Source organism: Nipponia nippon, unplaced genomic scaffold, assembly GCF_047370975.1.
Source record: "Nipponia nippon isolate SJK-2023a ecotype South Korea unplaced genomic scaffold, ASM4737097v1 scaffold_9, whole genome shotgun sequence".
NCBI classification, from domain to species: Eukaryota; Metazoa; Chordata; class Aves; order Pelecaniformes; family Threskiornithidae; genus Nipponia; species Nipponia nippon.
The window spans coordinates 943619-964822 of NW_028262413.1; the positions used below are offsets into that span (position 1 = coordinate 943619).

The 21204-nt window shown below is 36.7% G+C and overlaps 1 protein-coding gene across 4 annotated transcripts in view; it reads right to left on the minus strand.

Annotated features, from left to right (window-relative positions):
* The window catches only part of ERC2 (ELKS/RAB6-interacting/CAST family member 2), a 531140-nt gene that overhangs the window by 136600 nt on the left and 373336 nt on the right, over positions 1-21204 (minus strand). For all 4 annotated transcript variants that reach the window (XM_087745272.1, XM_087745274.1, XM_087745271.1 and 1 more), the window contains one exon: positions 3985-4119. In XM_087745272.1, the coding sequence (XP_087601398.1) occupies positions 3985-4119 (135 nt within the window). The remainder of the gene's footprint in view (positions 1-3984; positions 4120-21204) is intronic.

Genomic DNA, 21204 nt, shown 5'->3' on the forward strand with positions numbered 1-21204 from the left:
TCCTGTAAATGGACTTGTCTTTACTGAATTTCAGATGACTTATTCTAGACTCTCTCTCCCGTTTATTGAGACTGGAGCAGCTTATTGAGCAGACTGACTGCTACCTACTATGCCTGCAGCTTCTTGCAGCTTGGTTCATTAGCAACAATATTCATGGTTTTTTCTATTCCATCACTAAAATAATTTCTAAAAAAATCTTCCACAGAAGCAGATAAAGGACAGATCTCTGAAACTGCTGTATATGTCCCTCCTGTTTGATAATGAGTAACGGAAAATTTGTCTGGAGCATGTTATTTCTGTCAGTTGCGCACCCATCTCATGGTGTTTTCATAATTAAATAAATTAAAATAGTATTATTTATAGTTACAGCTTTTATTATTGTAATGCATTTTACATTACATGTTAATTACATTAAAATTAATGTATTTATTTGTGTATTACAAATATATGGTGGGACAGTGTTAAAGGCCTTATGAATTCAAAGTATGTCACAGTCACCACTTTCTTCAAAACCAGTTACCCTATCAAAGGAAATTAGATTTGCTTGACATAATTTGTCCTTGACAAATACAGGCAGACTAAATATAGGATGGGTATGCTATGTAACAGCCATCTAGACCTGCATTCTGTTCTGGAGAGTGGCCCAAAACTGTCACCTAGGAAAGAGTGCAAGAATAAAGTGACTACGTAGTGGTAAACAAACAATCTCATATCTTCAAGAATGTAATGTAAAAATAGTTTATCTGGTCTAGGATAGGAACCACCAGTCGATGATTAGGAAAAGAGGATAAGGGCGAAGCAAGTATAAAGCGATCTGATATACACTGAGATGGACAGACGGATACTGTCACACAGTCCGATACAGACATCAAGCTACTCAAAATGAACAGTAAAAAGACTACTGGCTTTCTATTGATTCACTGATTAATAATTTATTCCATAACTTTCCAGGGTCTAAAATAAAGTTATTCATAAATCCCCATACATTTTATTTGTAAAGATGAGAACAGTGTTTGCCTTCCTCAAGCCTCCAAGGATCTCCTATATCCTACATGAGTGTTGTTGAATATAATCATAAACAGTTCAGAGTAAAACTGAGAATACCAGTGCTAGTAAATGCTAGTAAAATAGCTAGTATTTTATGCGCTCGGTCTTTAATCATGTACCCATTTCCATAAGTCACATGATTTCTTAATTTTTTTTAAGTTCTTTAATATGTTTTTATACAGACTTTCACTATGCTTCTTATCCATTCTCTTCGCCGAATAACCTGTTGTTATGCATCGAAAAGCATCTTTGTCACTAAACGTTAGCTCTCCTACATCGCCTTGGCCCTCAAATTTTCTTTACGGGTTCAGGTTTCTTGAATTAGTTGAAACCAGCGTCTGGGTTTCAGTAACACAGAGGTGGTCGTTACCTGGTTTTTTACATCTCTTGCCTTCATTCTGTTTTTCTCATTCTATTCCTTGCACAAAGCCAAAACCTTTATTTCATGGTCATTTTCAGACAATTTTGCCTTCTTCTATAAACTCAGCCAACTTATCTCTGTTAATCAGAGACAGAACAACAATGAAGACAGGGAGTCCTTAATACCCTTCTCTACTTTCTGAAAGAAAAAGTTGTTCTTAACATGTTCCAAGCACTCGAAGGAATCTGTGTGCTGTTGTTCAGGCTTTGGGGTTTTTTTTTTGTTTCTGTGGGGTTTTTGTTGTTGTTTTTGTTTTTTTTTTAGTTGGTATCCAAGAAATTGAGTTTTCTCATACTTCCTGCTTCCTCTCTTTAGTACAACTCTATTGGCCATTCTAAAAAAAGCATCATTTGTCTCCTTGTCTCCTATTCCCGATTAAGTAGTCTATCATACACCCCCGTGATAACTTCACCAACGTTCTTCCCTTTTGTTTCTACACAGACATTATGAACTTACAAACTAATTTAGTATCAAACAATGACTCTTCATATAAAAGCAACGTTTTATTTTTCCCCACGGTTCTCTACGTGAAAGTTACTTGCTTCTATAGACTGTTTTTCCTTCTCCAGATAAATACACATGTGGGTAACTTTTCCCACTGTCCTGCTGGGACTGTGTTCCTCCTAAAACTCCTACTGTTTCCAACTCTCACTTATTGTAGTAGGCTAAAAAGTCCTACAGTGAAAAGAATTCTATCTTAATAGTTGAAAGTCATCTTCATGCCAGACTCCATCCATAGCTGAGAAGCTCCCCACTTATTAAGCATATTCATGTGAAACGGAATAGCGGCACCCAGTATCAGCTGGAAACACATGGCATGCTGGCAGCAGGGCTTACGTAGGTATTTTGATTTCAAAATAGAAGTTTGTTTCTCGAAATTTCATCTACTACAGCCTAGCTTCTTTCATTTGTATTTCTTGTGGTATAGCATTTCACACACACGTACACATATAGACATACATGCATGCAGGTACACATACACACACGCTATTTTTCACCATAACAAATTTTTAACAGTATCAGACCCAGACACCTCAGAAAACAATTACAAAAACACGTTCGCTGGCAGAAGGGTATTTCAGGGATGAGATAAAGTTGTCACTAGAATTTGGAATACTATTTTGGTGTGTGTATATACAAATATAATGTGTATTTTATATAGTTACATAACAAATTAAAGAATTTCTTATTTTCAATACTATAACATTATGATAACTAGCTATAACTAATACCTATAACATTGTTACTAATAGCTATAGTAATACTGTAGCATTATTTTCAATATTATAACTGTAAAATTGAAGCAGATACTTTATTTTATGTGGATCTGGTCTTTAAGCTTTCCAGAAATAAAAGGTGCAGCATTTTCTGTTTGGAAACATCTGTTTCAAACACACCAAAGCAATAAACTTTTCGGTCAAGGTGTCTGCTCCACCCAGCTGTCTGTGAACCAGAAGTACTGAGCTTGCACACTGGACACTAACAAATTTCTGCCTATTGACAGCAACGTTACCTGAAAAAACACATTAAAGTATTCCAAAAGACAAATGTTGGAATGCTAATAAACCACAGAACATCACGACCTCCTAATTCCAAACATATACAGTGTAAATACTAATTTAAAACTAGGTGACAGTAAACTTGTTTTAATCGTTTTGTATTCAGTTTTCACTTATCTTGCATACCATTAGTATTCTAAAAAATTATCAATAAAGCACGTTAAAAATTATTTTAGCTTAAAAATTGTATTTATTTGTAAACAAATATTGAAATGTACAAAATCAAAACCGTCTTGGGTTTATGGATGTTTTTTCACCCTGGGTGGAGGAGAAATGGTCCAATGCTAGCATGCTCAGTTAACATACTCTACAAGACCATGTTATTAGGACAGTTATTTGCCCTTTCTGAAACACAGGACTCTAAGAAGAATAATCTTCTAAGAAGAATAATACTGAATTACTAAGCATTTTTAAACGAAAACACCTCTGGAATTTGGTTTATCTTGCCTAGTTAAAAATGCATCACTATTGATTTAAAGCTGTATCTGCTATTTGAAAACTTCGACAGAAAGATACTTTCAAAACCAGTTTAGAACCATTGGTTTACAAGTTGCCAAGGGGAACTGCTGCACAGGTTTTTCAATACTAATGATTAATCCATTTATTTTAAATAAACAAAAAATTATTCCAAAAAGTGCATACATCTGAAATCACCGGTAATCACTAGCAATCACTAAGTAGGAGCTATTTCACCTATTTTCTACTGAAAAAATTGACTTATGAAGTGCTGAAAATAGCTGCAAAACTTCTAAAGAAAGACAGCGAAGAAAAATAAGATGCCAGACAAAAAGCCAAAATGTTTAAATTGTTTCAGGGATGGAAATAAATACCAGAGCTATTCGTTTCAGGTCAAAGAACACGTCACTTGCTTATTATTTCTTTGCAATGTTTATTTTATCTCAAAATATCAAAATAGTAAAATTATAAAACTGAAGATGAAAAAAAGAGGTGACCTACCTGGTCTGGAGAGGGTCTGTGGTTGGAGTGTTGTGGCCTCCCAGGAGATCGATGATGATGGTGGTGGTGATGATGGTGGTAGTGGTGATGGTCATCATCATAGTTATCTGCCATCAGTTTCATTCTGTTTTGTGTCTAAGATGTAAAGTGAGACAATTCTATTACATGCTGGAATATAGTACTCTAACAGTGTTTTAGGAAGATCTTAGCTCTTCTTAGCACCTTTTTTTTTTTTTTTTTGGTAGCTGTAAGGATCTAACAATAGACTTTTGGACTGCTGGCTCACAAAGAAAAGGAAACAAATAGAAAAAGATAACAAAGTATGTGAACACATCTTCTGTCTCAGTTTTCACATGAGTAGAATTGCACAAAGAAGTCAGAAAAGGATATGATCAAGGATATTGTGTTTGAAGGCTGTCAACAAAGACATTCAGCTTTTCTAAATGCACTATTTTTGAACAGTTTCCTATTTTTTCCAGTCTATTATTATGTCTTGCCAATTAACTTGTAAAAATCTCACTTAAAGGAATATTAAGTGTACTTCAAATATTTACAGTTAGCTGCTGAGGCATGTCAACAACAATCATGAATAGTTATGCTAAAAGCTCTATTTTGGCTCAATGATTTTAATCGTACACCAGGATCACCCTGCTAAACAGTAAGTTAGAAGAATCTGAAAACTAACTGATACAGGCAGAGGCACTTAGGGAAATGAGTGATTATGGAACGTGACACATGTTACTGAATGGAAGTAAGTCTTAGATATAGATCTTGAAAAAAAGATCAACACTTCAGCTACTGCCGTGAACAGATAATAAAATCTATGTCACCATGAGATAACAAGATACATTGCTGCTCTTTATCACTATTACAATTATTCCATACCATGAAATACATAGACTGGAATAATTCAAACCTTGCTCATAATACCAAAAATACCTTACTACCAATTGCCCAATACCAGTGGATACAGTACTTATTTTTTCCTGTTAGTAGGACTGAAGGCTACCTGAGGCAAACTTGTTAACCCGTAATCAAGTTTTACTTATTTTTGCACTAACAAAACCCAGAAGAAAATACTGTCAACTCTCAAAGACTTCTTCCAAAATTAGAAGAATCAATTAGAGACATATACGATTAATATCATGCAGATGACTGAAGGAAAGATAGTCTTACACTTAATGTCACCTTCAAAAACCTCACCTGAACCCTATAGGAGAAAGGTTGCTGTTGAAGGAGGATTATCTATGTTGTGCCAGTTCTCTATGTGGACATCATTTCAGCTGGTTAAGCACAAACAAGTCTACTTTGCACGTAGACACTTTTGGCGAACGGTTAAGATAAGAGACTGAAATCAATTGCAAAAAGCCACAGTTTAGTTCTACCCATGCTCCAAGGTAGCAGGATTCATGCTGACTTCAGCGAGGACGCTGGCTGAACACATTACCCCAGGACTTTGCCCAAACTAATGAGTTCTATAAGAGCAACTTGAACAGATGAATTTAAAACACCACTCATTTGTTCGGTTATGTTCCTATATTAAGAGGTCTAACTGGCTTCCAATTCGAAGCGCCCATGGAATAGCTACTGTCCCATAGCTAGTATGTGGTAAATTTACTTCCAGGACTATTGTAAATTGATTTTCCTGTGAGAACAATCCCATATCAACATCTCCGTTAGGAAAATTTCACTGGTAAGTATATTTTAATGGAAAATGTTAAGAACTCAGAGATTGCTATTAAATTCCCCAAATTTTATGTTTTTTGCTAAAGTGGAAAAGAGATTTGGGAAAAAAGCAAACTAAATATTCATATTACACAATATTTGAAGCATAACAAAACCTAATGCGGGGAAAACTACGAACCACAAGGATCACAGGAAATCCTGACGTGTCTTTTTAGCAATTCATTTTTTTTTAAATGTCACAGTGCTTCTCAAGCACTTCACATGATGTCCACTAGAAGGATCATAGACAGCTATTTTACAGGGGAGGACCTGTACTCAGTTGAAGTGAAACCAACCAACCAACCCACCCAAAGCCTTAAGGCATCCCCAAGTAGAAGAGAGAGGAACGACGACAGATCAGATGCGCATATGCTTTAGCCACTGTCAGCCTCTTTTCTGAGCACCTCTATAGCACTAAAAGAGCATCTTCTCAGTGTTACAGAATAAATGCCCTCCACAGGTCAAGTTGTGGCTCCTTTGAACAGGAATTGCACTGGCACTGTATGGTATCATTTCACATTTTTTAACACTATTTTCTGCACAGTTGGAACCATTTAATTTTCTCCCTCCTGGATAAGAAGATGGAAGCATACAGCTGTATGAGTGCGGTGGTGCATCCGTGACAATGAATTTCCACTATGAATTTCTACCGATTTTGCCAAAAGATCAACCCAATCTGAATCATCATAGTTGGTCTGTTTGTCTTTAGATTCAAAGAGGAAGGCCTTTTGAACAAACGAGTGGAAAAGATGGAGAACTAATAGACAAATAATAACCCACTTACTGTAAACACTGTAATATTCTGCCTCTTTGGGGAAGCTCCTAACATTTTATTAGTTTATTTTCTTATCAATGAACAGCCTTAAATTTCCTACCTTTCAACTGTAATACATAAAAGAATGCAAAAGTTAAACAAGATGATATATGCAATCCTAAAAGTGTCCCCTGTAATGAGGTGTTGGGGATTAGACGTGTCATGGGATAAGAACTGTAAATGAATGATGTCATCTTTCTAATTTGGTGCTGAAATATAAATAAACCACTTCTAATGTTTCTTCCTTTTGGATGCCAGATTGCAGTAAAATGTGCACAAAGAAATGTTAATGCTGTAGTAGGCTTCCTCTAGCGTGCCTGTTCTGGAAGCAAAATATATAAGAAATGTGAAATGAGACTTTCTTTTCCACTCAAGTGATCCATCAAACCATCCAAACTTTTACATGACTTGTGACAGTCGTTAATTTCTTAAAATGATGCTAAATATTTTGCAAAATATTATTTTTAAAAGCTTTTTGGTTTTATTTGTTAGCTCTTCACAACGATAACTAGTATGATTTTGAGGTTCTGTTTGTCTTTGCTTTAGTTACTGTCAGAGTGCTGTATTTCCACACCGAACTGTATTTTACAGGTATGCTTAGCTTTGACTTAGGCAGTACAAAACATGGTATGATTTCAAGCTTTTAAAAGCGGGACTTTTGAGGAGGATGAAGAGGAGGATTTCTGGAGGAGGAACGGAAGTAAAGCCATCCAGAGGAACGATACAATCCTTTTCAGGTCCTTCTAAACAAAAATCAGTAACATTACTTCTGCCCGCTGCCCTTGCTACCTCTTTTAATCTTTAGTAGGCTTTGAAATGCCAGGTATATTTTTATTTGAGGAAGAAATTAATTAACCACATTGGAATTCATTCAGGACCCCAGGGCTTCACCCCCCTACACTTACATACAAGCACATACGCGAACACACAGAAAGGCGTGTGCATTTTAGGACGTTGGTTTATCAGACAGACGGTAAATCCACATCCACGCATTAGGACACTGCTTCAGCACTGACTGCGAGGGAAAAATACCACCTACTGACTTGGCAATGCCAGCATTTCCTGCAACACCTTCAGCATACTTGAAAATTTCCTATTCAAGAACATCCAAGACCTTCTCCTATATTACTTTTGAAAGCACAACAGATTATTCAATATGACTTTTCCGGATAATCGGGAAACTTGGTCTTGGAACGTACAAGTCATGAAAATCAGAGTGATGACTGTACACGCATTTAAACCGTGCTATATCTAATTTGCATCATATGTTACTCTGCATGAGTTACTCCATATCTGAAATAGCTATATTATATAGTTCAAAATTTTATTCACATTTTCCTCTCAAAACTAGTATTATTGATACGGCTTTCCTGAAAACGGGGTTTCTCAAAATTTACATAGCCACAGCTCTGACAACAAAATTATCATACCACCAATTCTTTCTGAAAATGCCTGGTGAACACCAGGCCCACACCTGAGAAGGAGCAGTTTTTAATTTGGATTTATACCAGGAAAGAAAAAATAAGGCTAACTTGTAAAATGCAACAATTAATTAACTGCATCTCCTACAGACCATGGATAGCCTTGTTAGTTTTAGCCTAAACAGTTTCCTCAGATTTTTTTGCTTTAAATTTATTGACTACAGTCAATAAATACTGCATCCATTTTGAAATAAAGGGATGATAGAGGAATTAAAAGCAGCTTAAATCTAGGTGCACAGGTATATTAACCCTTAGGGCTTGAAACTGTTGTCTTTGATCATTCAATATCACTGTTTGCTAAGCTGTCAAGGTCATGAATGGTATGCATAACTGAATTTTTAACCCACTTACCAAAGAATTTATGATCTAGCACTGTAAGCAAACTGACAGATATTTTTTGTCCTCTTAAAATTCTGTTGAGTTTAAGTAAGGATCTACTGAAGTGAAATGAAAGTCTTTGATTGACTGGTAACAGACTAAATAGCTTAACAGCAATCTGTAACTGTAAAACTGTAATATTAAAACTGTCTTTTAAAAAATATTTTAGCAAGGTGGCAATAGGGAACTATGCTTTGATCTGTCATCTGGATCAAGTTAACAACAGAACTCTCACGAATGAGGTTCAAATGAGGAAAAATAGTAAGATTTGTTGCTCTGGGATATAGGTGTAATACCTTTCAATAGCTATTACTTCCCTTTGGATTTTCTTCTCCATCTCTCTTCACTAAATGGCATTCGAAACATTTCTAGAGTATTCACTTTCAACAGGGTAGGATTTTTCCCTATATAACATGGGAGGGAGGCAGATATAAGGCCTACAAGCTATCCTGGAGATACCCTGCAGTCTAGTTATTAAAGCATGGAATTTAAAATCTGGAGACCCACATTCTAGCCTTGATTCTGCAATGGCCTCTTCTTGTCGTCCATGACACAGAACCTCTATTTCCTGCAATCTCACTATTTGAAAAGAAACACGCTACTATTTCCACAAAGCACTTTGAGATCTTCACGTGGCAGACAGTTCTAGCCTTCCTGATTTTTACTAATGAATGATTTAATCTGAGCTTTTTTCCCCTAAGACAATAATTTTAGGAAACACAAATAAAATCTTTTTTTAACTTTGAAATCCGGAAGGTAAGGATCTAAAAAATCATCTGCTTAAGACTATGTAGTTCACCAAGTTTATCCGGAAGTTGCATAAACTTAGTGGAATTAACCCGGATTTAATGAAAGCACGTGCAACTGCAATTGGTTTTCCAGTGTGAATCCAGTCCCTCAGGCCTGAATTCCATTAGCTGAGGGTTAACAAAATGTTTGCTAATTAAGCCAGCTCTGTGCTTACTCTCTCCAAATAAAATCAGTTTTCATGTCAGAACAATATTTTTACACATTCTTTGAAAACTGTTATCGTCTGAAGACAAGTGAAGAATTTCTTGTCACTTTTACTGTTGGATAACACAAAAGATGCTAACTGCCATAGAACACAATTTATAGCTGATTTGTTATTTGATAAGCTACAGTTAATTAAATATTGGACAACAAATGCTGTACTTGGCCTCAAACATCCTAAAAGTTCACCAAATTACATTCACGACTCACAATCTGTTAAAGGACTATAACAGTTTGCACAAAATGAAGACTTCACAAAACCAGCATATATTGGTTCATTAAAAACCACAAAATATTCCACAATGTAGACCGTTATACTTGTGTAACTGAGGAAGACGAGTCTTGAAAAGTAGCTACAAAAGGCATTTCAGAAGGCAACACAGATTGCTGTCTTTCTAAGTAACCCTTATGGTGACTTCTCAGACCAAAGAAGTCATCACAGGCTACACTGGAAATAAAAATTAAACGCTGTGTAAAGCCTGTATTTCTAGAACTTGATCAAGTTCACTGCCTTTTTTTTTTTTTTTTTAACTCTTCAGCAAGTTTCCATTTATGTCACTCCTGTTGTCTAATCATCGTTAAATATTTTTCTGAGAGCAAAAATAACAAGTTCAAGTTCCAACCATGGAGTCTCTAAAAAACATGTTCAACGTCACTGCCATACGGTTCCACCCTCTTTGAGTATCTCAAGCTTACTAGAGATACATGCATCCCGCATAAGTGATTTGACAATAAGCCAAATAGTGAGCTTAATTTGCCATCTAGAAAAGAGATTTAAGAGAGATTCCATTGCAAAGTTTCAGTTGAACCTTTTTTGCTTAATCTTCTTGATATATCTAGAGATTTTTGAGCACTGGTTCACTAATTATCTAGCTGAAGCAAAAACAATAATTCCAAGGCTGCTATTGTTAAAAAGCCTAATCTTGAGACGGCTCTCAATTCTTTTTAATCGTAGCACACTTCTTGAATCAACGCCTGATTAAATGAGACAAACTGTTAGAATATATCCATCAGCTATGGTTTTGACAGAAGGACTTGTGTCATTTTTCCATAAGCCGAAGTATCTGTTAACTGGCCATTGCTTTGGAGGATCTTTTGCCAATACTAGAGCTGCATGGAAGAAGTGGACTTTGATATTCTTCAATGTACTTCGAAGTATTCCAGAGCTTCTATTACTTTATGCTAATTATTCAGGCCACTTTCTAGCAGCATACTACTAGCAACATAATGCTAATTACTTCCAAAATAAATTATACTCTTGTCTTCAATCATTAGTAATATATGATAATATTAAATTCAGGCTTTTTTGTTGCTCATGCAGTGAGTTTTTAGACACCAAGAAAAATCCAGTAGAAAAAAACCTTAAGTTACGAAGACTGTAAGTTTGCAAGCACTCATCAGTAACCAAAAGATAACAAAAACCATTACAGTACGGTAACTAACCAGGAACTCCAGATGCTAAATAACTATCATAATCGTAACCGTATGGTTGTTGGAATGCATCAGTACGGGGTAGAGTTATGTTTTACTGAGTGCTTTAATTATGCATTTTCTTTTTACAACATCGCTGTAATGTAATCTATTCTTATATTCTTACTCTTAACTGTATTTGAACATGGGTTTTGCTGCTTTGCTTCCTGCCTCCATTGAAGAGCACAATTAATTTTTTCCCTGTTAAAATTCCAAATGGGCTAATAAGCGTGTTTCTCTTTTCCTGTTACAGTGGATGACTTGTCTTGGAAAGCGTGAGAGACAGGATGCGTGCAGGCTGAAAGTGCGCATGATAGCTTACTGGAGAAAAGCTTGGCTACTCCTCATTTAACGCTTTTTATGTTTTTATCATTAATGATACAACTGTTGCATATGAAGTAAAGAACACAGTGAAGTTTTTATGCTAAGAGAGCATATACATTTTTCTTTTTCCCATCTATACCTAGTTATATATTAAACTTAATTCATGTCATGTTTGACATTAAAATCTTACAATCCTTATCATTTGTAACACACATGTACCTAGAACGCTTGCTCTTCAGGCCCTGTCTGCCCTCCCCAGTCTCACAGGACAGAGGATAGGGTCTAAGAAACAGTACTGACTATTTTCCAAGTTTTCATGAAATCCAGCCTTCCTCCCAGGTGCAATACAAAAGCAATTGCTGGTCAATTAGATATTCCTGTGCAGCAATGGAAAGCACCTTCCAATGTAGATCTCGGATCTGATAATTCAGTGTTGAATACGCGCATAAAAGTTTTACATATATTTCAGTTCTTTTTTAATTGGAGTACTATTTAACTGATATTAACAACGATTACACCTGCTGCTTTGCAAGATGACAAAAGGCGACTGACTTATCCTGAGAGAAGTTGGAGCTCACAGTAAGTCTCCCCCTTCCCGAGCCGAAGGATAACGGTCTCACAAACACCAGCTGGGATATCAGACACTCGGCAGACCGAGACAGGCAGCAGTTCCAAGTGCCAAGCAGACACTTATATAAGGCCAAATTTCAACTTTCCTGACACTTGTGATTGAACAAAGCTATGTTGATTTGAACATGGTCCATCTGACTTTTTAGTTGCGGCCTCTGCATTTAGAGTTTGTGTTTTTGAAGTCTTTTTAAGTTCTGCGAATTAAAATTATGGCTTGAAGCGCAGGAAATATCTTGTAATAATACAGCATACTCAGTAATGTATAGGCTAAAGTCATGCTAAAAGTATTTGTCTGAGTCCTACTACTAAACTTGGTAATTACACAGAAGTATGTAAGAACATAGACACAAAGAAGTGGGTTAAAACGCATAATTAAAGCTCTGAAACAGTAGCTGCCTGAGCACATCTCAGGCCCGGTCCTGCTAAATGCAGGCAAGCAACATAAGAAGGTAAGGTTCTCTGTTTTGTTGGTGGTTTTTTTTTGTTGTTGGTTTTTTTGTTTTGTTTTTTTTGTTGTTTTTTTTTTTTTACAACAGGAAATAACTCATTAAAAAGATACTTCACCATAATCATTATTTAAAACCAGACATGAATCAGAAACTTCAGCAGCTTAACAAGACCTTTGAAACTGCAACTCTCTGGTTAGCAGCACTGCTTGTCTTTCAGCATCTTTAATGTCTGAATAGTTCATTTCAGCTGTAGTTTTCCCAATTTCATTACCAAGCCCAGCTCTCTCACTGGTATCATGCACAAAATATAGCTTAAGTTGAACTTACCACATTTATTCCGCTGAATGTAATAAAAACTGATAAATAAAAACATACATTTCAACACATGGATGGTATACTGGAATATGGACCGAACTGGAGATAACATCACAAAACTGTCTTGCTATGCTTTATAGAGACACCTTACCCATAACTAATTGTTGTTTGATGCTAGATTGTAGAAATGTTAAGTTTTATCCACCATCACAGGTGCATGAAAATTTGACACCCAAGTTTTCCAATATTTTTTTAATAACTGGCTACTTAGCACTGTACTTCAGATCGTGTTAAACTATATTTAGCTTTATTATCACGGGGTACTTCGTAGCAGAACTTAAGGACTTGTTTCAAAAATGTCTCGTGGAGAAAAAAAAAAAGACAACAAGAACTTTTTGGCTTGGGAGTTCACCCATTTATATAATGGAGATACTCACTATTCTTATCCGAGATACTTAATACCCATTTTCATTAATCAAGCCAGCCAGATCAAAAATTATAAAAGTTCCAGTGTTCATCTATACATTATTTTATATCTGCATTACCTACATTCTCCGTTTAAGATTTCCAGTCTCAGTGGAGTTAAACCGTTTGTCCGAACAAAGTCCATTCTGACAGCTATAGCTATTGAGAGGCTCTAGGCTAAGTTCACAATGAGATTACCACCAGTGAAAAAGGGTGCCGTTAGACATGGCCATGCTTAAGATATAAATTTTTCTACAATGAAAAAACTCTGAACAGAGAACAAACAGAAACAGATTTTAAAGCAGATCGCCAACTACAAAGGAGGAAAGGACTGATGTACCAGGCCTGTGATGCCTGCAGGGCCTGACTGCTACAGGCTACAAGGCAAAAAAAGCCCCTCTCATTGGAAAATGTTTGTGTACATATACCATCTGAAAGAATTTGGATTCCTGAGAGCATAAGGAGGAAAAAGCGATGCCATATCCAGCTATGATTTGAGTCCTTTGACTTTTATAATATAAATTGCCAAATCTTACTGAGAATATGTGAAAAGTGTTATGTGAGCACTGCCAACATTTTCAGTATTTTTCCAACACAGAACATTTCTCCTGAATCAATTAATTTGATCAAGCAAAGGCTCTAGCTACACACACACATTCTCTTTCTTACCTTGTGCCATAGGGAGCCTGCTGTGTTAAGCTACAGGGAGAAGTCGTGCTCTGTTGTTTCACCCCTACACTAATCTCTCTGCATTGGGTTTGTATCTAAGCTGCTTGCACTTGGTAAAATTGAGAATTACAGATTCAGATTCAAAAATACAGATTAAAAATTCAGATTACAAATGAAGACAATAAAGCCCGATATTAAGAAATGCAGAAATATTGCTTTAGGATATTACTCATTAATAGAAAAGTATAAAATACATGGATGTTTAAGATAGTAAATGAATTTAAGGCCATTGAATGCATGGGCTGCTTGTAGTGATGTCAATGGGATCTGAACAGACACATTTAAAATCAGAGATTAATAGTCATTTTGCTACATTGCCTGAGAATTTTTAAGGAAAAAATAACCAGACTGATTTTCTTCATATGGGAGTTCAATATATGAAGTTATTAGAACATCTATTCTTACCTGCCCAAAATAAAACAAAGAGCTTGTGTAGCATAACTGCAACAAAAATAAAACTCCTAAAACTTAAGGGTCTCAGATTACTCCTTTGTTCAAAGTTAGGTGCTTAAAGCTTGAGCAAAACAAATATTATGAGTGATAGTAAACAGCATAAACAGAAAAGGAAAAAAAAAACAGCACAGTGGTCAAATACGTCTGCAGTGCCCATGTGAATGGCTTCAGAACATGGATTCTATTGACTGTGTGTATTTAGACTCAACAGTACAATAAATCTCTCTCTGAAGCATATCTGTGTAAATAATGATGATGATGATGTAGTATTCTGTGTTCCTATAGTATTGCCACCTGTAAAATTCAAGGAAATCAGAAACATTAACTTAGTCTGACAATATCAGAAACAGAAGCAAAAGTGATTAGGAACCAACACGATACCAGGACAGCGCTGCTGATCACAAGGTGTACAGATGGTAACGTCTACAGACACCGTAAGAAAGCATCGCAAGACTTTTTTGTTCCCACACTTGTTAAACTTCAGAGGGCTTAAATGCGATTAATGAATGCACAGTGTTGCAGAAGAATGTTTTGGGCTGCCAGAATAATCACAATCACAACAACTTCTAATCCTATTCTTTTTCTTATACAGTAATGTAAACACTTTCAATATCATAAAATACACAGTGCAATACAGCTGAATTAATCTAACAGGGAAAATATAACTTGGGGTATTTTCTTATTCTTGAGTGCTTGATGTCACCACCGTAGTATCACATTAGCACTATTTCTGATGTACTTAACTAGCACAGTATATGTAATGCAACATGCTGCCTTCAATTCCATTTTATTCCTTTGCTGCTGCAAGAGGTCTTGGAAATATTTGTATGTTAATTAGTAAGAAATACTCCTATGTATTGCACGCAGCAGAAAATATTGCTAGTGGTTAATTTGCTGAGAAACTGTGGTTACACAGATTTTTAACATTCCTTGATCGCTTCTCACCCTTTTTGTTTCATTAGCAATATGTTGATGTGATGAAATGTAGAGTAGTGAACGAATAGACTAGAGAAGACTGCCAAACACCAGCTTTGCCTCTGGCCAGAGTATTCTGTACACCTGCAGTCTTGAAAACACTGGAAAGGTTTCTAATTTCATGTTTTGAGAATAAAAATAAAATGCTCTCAAGGAGTTAGAAGACCTTGCATTTTGGCCAACTCCACTTACATTTTTGGCTCTATGTCCCAAAAGTGAAAAGAGGCAACTGGGAAATTTTCTCACAGTATCCAAGTTCAGAATGAATCAGTAACATAGCAGTGTCTTCTGCTCTTACCAAAATCTCTTGAGATGTTCTAAAAACAGACTTTGAGCTAATTATTTCATGAAGGATTGCATCACTACACAAATTTCTCTAAAAATAGCTGTCTCGGAGTTCTCAAAAGAAATCTTGGCCAGGGTGATTATAAATATTATGTAATCACTCAGCCAAGCCCTCGTGGTGATCTTGTTTAATACTGTATTTCTGAGAAGTTCTTTAAGCCGACTACAAAGTGCTATGGCTCTCAAAATACAGCATTTAGTGTATGAGTCAAAACAACTCCAGTGGTTCTGTTTTGCTGGGAGTGCAACACTATGCTTCCCATTTATTTAAACCACTAAACAACAAATATTTAACTGACGGATTGCAGCTGCTAAATTCTATTTAAATCATTACAATTAAATATGCTCGTTTCTTATGGGAAGGAATTTGCAATACAGATGTCGGCATTATTACTACTGACTTTACAGGTAGATACACTGTGATACAAATAATTTTCCTAGGTTATCAAAATATAATGTGAAAAAACCTGTAAAAGTGAGCCAGCACTTAAGATGAAACCAATGCTTTTTCTTCCAGCTTAGAAATAACAGGAGCTTTTCTTAAACTCACACAGTCACAATCCATAAAAAGACTGCTCAACTCATTCACATAAATAATATTTTGGTCTTTAATATAAGTACATCTGTAGCTTCGTATTTGAAATAAATGGCACACATTCTCATTCCCTTACAAAGGAATACATTTCTTTAAGATGCTTCTTTTTCAGTGTAAAGAATTGTGACAAATTACTTCAAACTACCAAGACATTGATTTTACAATCTGTTTGACATTCCCAAAGGCCAGAAAAATTAGAACAGAAAAACTGGAGGAAGGCATTGAACTGCATATTTGGTGCTAGGAGCGTTATTTAAGTCATGAACTATTTAAAAAGAGAAAAAACCATGAAACTTGCAATTGAGACTTTTTTAAACTTTCTTTTTTGAACACATTCTATTTCTGGTTTAATTCCATCTTAGTTTAGATTACTATTCGGATGTCCTTTGCCAGTCTGTTGACTGTTGAGCAATGAAAATCAGTACATTTGTCAATGTGAAAAACACTGACATTTCATGACTAAAATATAATTAATTAAAAAGAAAAGGATGCAGGTGTCTTTTTGAGGTTGGGGGGACGGGGCATTTGGAAAGTAAATACTTTGCCTCCAAAGTGGTAATAACTGACTTCACTATTGTATTGTAAGACAAACCACATTAAAAATAAAAGACATAACATCAAGTTTATGATAGGGATACACTAAGGTGAATATTCATGCCTAAGCAGGCAGTACACTGCATTTGTTTTACCTTTGCCAGAATGGTACCTGTTTAGACAATAGCCTGCTACTCCTAGGTATTGAAAAGCTCTTGGTACTTTTCTTCCTCTCAGGGATTTTTCATTCTCATTGCCTGTAGCACAACGTTAACGTTCTTCTGAAGCAACCCTACGGAAGCTTATGGAGAGCCAAGAAGCTTCCATTTGAAACACAAAATACACCAGGATGCTTCAGGAGTCTACCAGAGTGATTAAAAAAGTTTTTCACAGTGTGAGTCTGTGGTAGAAGCAGCTACATTTGCAGTTAGGCAATTCAATCTCAGTGCAAGTCTGTGATACATTACAGCGCGGCGATAGAATCTGTTTTTCTGGCCTTAATCCAATAACAATGAAACTCTATGAGTAACCTCAATACTTCGGGTTACTCCACTGAGTTTAATAGAATTGACCTCTTGAACCTTTAAGACATCTACTACATACTGTGCCCTATCTCTTTAAATACAAAACAGGCTTTTGATGCCTACAATGACCTCACACGGTGGGAGCCACCGCCGCTCTTGTACAGCATTCTGAGTAGCAGTAGATGAATTTGCAAACATTTTGATGTGCCAACTAGGTAAGCACCTATAAATGTTACGAAGTATATCCATTAAAACTCCACAACCTCTTCCCTTGAATTGCGACCCTCATTGGCCTCATCAGCGTTAGGTGAAAGAGCAGTAGTCGGCCCTCTCCCGCCCATGGAAATATTAAGGAGGAGTATTCACATTTTTTTGTATGAAAAAAAATTCTGACTCTAGGAAATTTACTTTCATCAACAGGATTTTCCAGAGGAAGATAGTGACTTCCCTCTTACACCTCAAAGAGGATATTCCTGGGCATTTCAGGCATACAACCAGGAATCTTGGATTCTGATGAATTCACATACGTACCTCTCTCTCTCTCAAGAAACAGCCTTTGTAGCGCTCTCAAAAAAAGCCCTTTCTACTTACTTTTTCATACCAGCAGAGGACTTCCCAACCTACAACGATCCTACCTCAGACACTGAAGCCACCACTTCAATAGCAATAGCAAACTGGCATCCTAGGCTTGGAGTATAATGTTGCGCTTTTACAGGCATTATCCATTGCAATGATCCATAGTACAGCATGATTTGAAACTGCTAGAAATACGGAATTGGAGTTTATCAACTACATGACAAAGTCTAGGATGCCACTGAGACAGCAGCAGAAACAGACTCAGAGTTTCTGAGGTAGGAAGAAACTCCCCAAACTGCAAACAAAAGCGAAAAGCAAATCCAACTGTCAGATATATGATGACGCAGCACGAGGGTTAGAAGTTTCACAACAGCTTATTTGGCCAAAGTGATTCACCTGTCTATAAAGACCACAAAATAAAACTTGATTGAAATAATATTTTCTATTTCAAATGGTAAAGCTCATCCTCATTGAAGGCTAATTTCAAATTATTGCTTCTTTACTAAAAGGACAAGTCTTTGAAAAACAAGATGCTCTTGGGAGGTATGCAGGACATAGGGAGAGCAGATGCAATTAGAAGCTCAATTGCAGCATCACCGCATGATATAATGAGGAAAATATAACAAGATTATCTAAAGAAACTCTAGGACTGCGCTTCTATAGGAGCTTTGCTGACATCTACAACAGTGCATGTAGATTTCCAGGCAAGGTGAAATTATGTTCAAGCAAATTTCTAACTTCAGTTAGCACTCTAAAATAATTACAAATGATTTCCCAATAGCTTGTCTACATGATTTAAGACATAATCTGTATTAACTGCTGCTTTACACTGCAACAACTGCCCTTCTCTTTTGCAGGTCCAATACAATGGTGAAATGAAAGTCTGGTTCTGAAGAGAACACTTCTCAGGAAAATTTGGAGAACATCAGAAGTAGCACAGGAATTGTAAAAGGAAGACAGAAAAATATGTGGAGTAAACCAACTTTCTTCTGAATCACAGTAGAAAATATTTTTACATTTGATGAAGAAATCTCCTAAAATTCATGCACCTGTGATAGTTGCAATTTTGTAGCAACACAGAACAGATATAACAGCCTTTTTCATGTTCAGGAGATGCATTATTTGATGTGCAAATCAAGAATGGGACTTCCTCTAGGATATAAACGTATCAGAATAAATGTCTGAACTCCAGATGCTGAAGAAGGAAGGAGGAGTTTGTCCGCAACACATTTATCAGCTGATGCCTCTCTGTAGAACAGGGAAAGCCTACTCTTGCTGATGCTCTGCTAATAAGATTTTCAGCCACAGCGCTTCATATGCAGCCTAGCTTTCCCATCACTAACTGAAAGACAGAGAACCTTTGTGAGGGGCAACATGAAAAGGAGCAACGTAAAAAGAAAACTCCTTGGATTCTTTAAGGTCTGCATTTCTCGTCCTTTGCTCTGCTGCCTTGGTAAGTTCTCAGCCTCCTGTAGCCATGAACAGGAGGCCTCCTGCCTGATGGGGTAAGGTAGACACATCAAAACCCGATTTGCTATTGTGGATATACATGAAGGGAATACAGATTTTTATCATCGCCCACCATGTTATTTTGCCTCTCAAAGCAAAAATTCCACTTGCAGTATAGAACAGGAGTGGATTTGGGGGCCTAACGTTTAGCATTATCTAGTGAGTCATCTAATATTTATAAATATCTCTCCTTTCATGATCACAATTAGGCTGGTGAAATTGGGCCTCTTTTTCTTCTTTCTTTCAGCTGTGTAACAGCTGTGGAAATGGGGGATGGGACAAACGAGGCCATAAGAAAAAATCTGATGCTGCAGCTGATCATTCACTGAAGTTCCAGTGAATCAGAAATAGACTGGGAGACAGCATCTCTCAAAGACACAGGGGAATGGGGTGGACATGCCACAGTGTGGAATCTGTCACTTCAGGAAGAGCAGCACTAACAAGCCTTTGGGTTGGATGCACATGTGAAAGCTTTGGAGGTTGACAGTGGCTCTCCCCAAAGGGATTAAAGAAGTATGAGTGATCTCTACAACCTCTATTATCAGATAATTCTTAGAGCGTAATAAAGTGGTGACCTAGTTAAACCACATTCCTGTTCCTGGTGTCTCTCTTTTTTGTGGTGCCTGAGATAACAGGGAGATTATTTTGGCATCAATTTAATCTAGTTAAATAGCTTTACTGAAGATCTTTATCACTATAAATAATGGAGGTATTTGAAGTATTTGGTTACAATTCTAACTGAAGTTATCCAAAACAATGCCTCTCTAGCAATCCTCTTCTCCCGTTCCTTCACTCTGTCTGAAGAAAGTTATGAATGTATTGAACACTTTTCAACAATAGCTTAAAGGTACAAAAACAAAGAAAAAAAACACCGAAAAAACCCCAGTTTGCCCAAGTTTCTGATGAACATTTTAAAAATATCCATGACAGGTATCATGGAACATGGCAAAATGGTGTATTCATTTACTCTTCAGTAACGAAAGATAAAGGTGAAAAAAGAAGATATGTAAAAGAGAAAATAACTGCCTTCTCTTTTCCAGAGCAAACCAAAACGAAAATCCCTAAACTTATTTGGAACGTAACATCATCAGCTCTGATGCAGCACAGTGGGATGAAGTACAAAAAGCATAAAGCACGTCTGCTTATTTAGCGTATAAAATTCAGGTGAAACGTCTCCTGGCCAGCTAGCTGACCTGAGACATGAGTGCATCGTGCCTGGAACACAGGTACTTGGCTGGAACGTCTCTAACGAAGCCAGCATCACGAGTGGATGGGAAGTTCATGCTCAGGGGCTGTTTCCTATTTTTATAGGCCTGTGGGAAAAAGCTGTAATGATTAGATGCATGAGGTGAGAGCTATTGGGAATTTAGCATAGCAGCAAGGGTTTTCCTTAACTTTCTGTTATTGAGTGCGTGGAGTTCTACAGTATGTAATGCATGATTCAGAATAAAGAATTTTAACATCGACTATGTCCTAAACATTATTAACATGGCATGCTCATTTGTCAAGTGGCACGCTGCCTGCCAGCAGGGCAGTTACTTTGACCAGAATGATTTTGGTGATGGTATTCTCCTCCTCGCCAAGCGACAATCACAGAATCCAGTAACGTCACACAAAGGAAAACATCAGATATAGCACCTTCAGACATGGTCTGAAAACATCTTTCTTTCCTTTTTCACCTATTCTGAAAGAGGAAAGGTGTTTCACAACATACACGACACACACTACAGGTCTTTAGTACCTAGGTTATCTGAACATCCTTTCTCCTCTTGCCTAGAGTTCCTCCTCTGGCTATGACTATTACCTTTTAAAAATCAGGGGGAGTAACCACTGCACGGTATGCAGAGTTTTAAACGCATTTATTAGACAGAGAAGAGACCTACGTACTGTCTCTGGTACATGTGCACTGTGTCTAGTA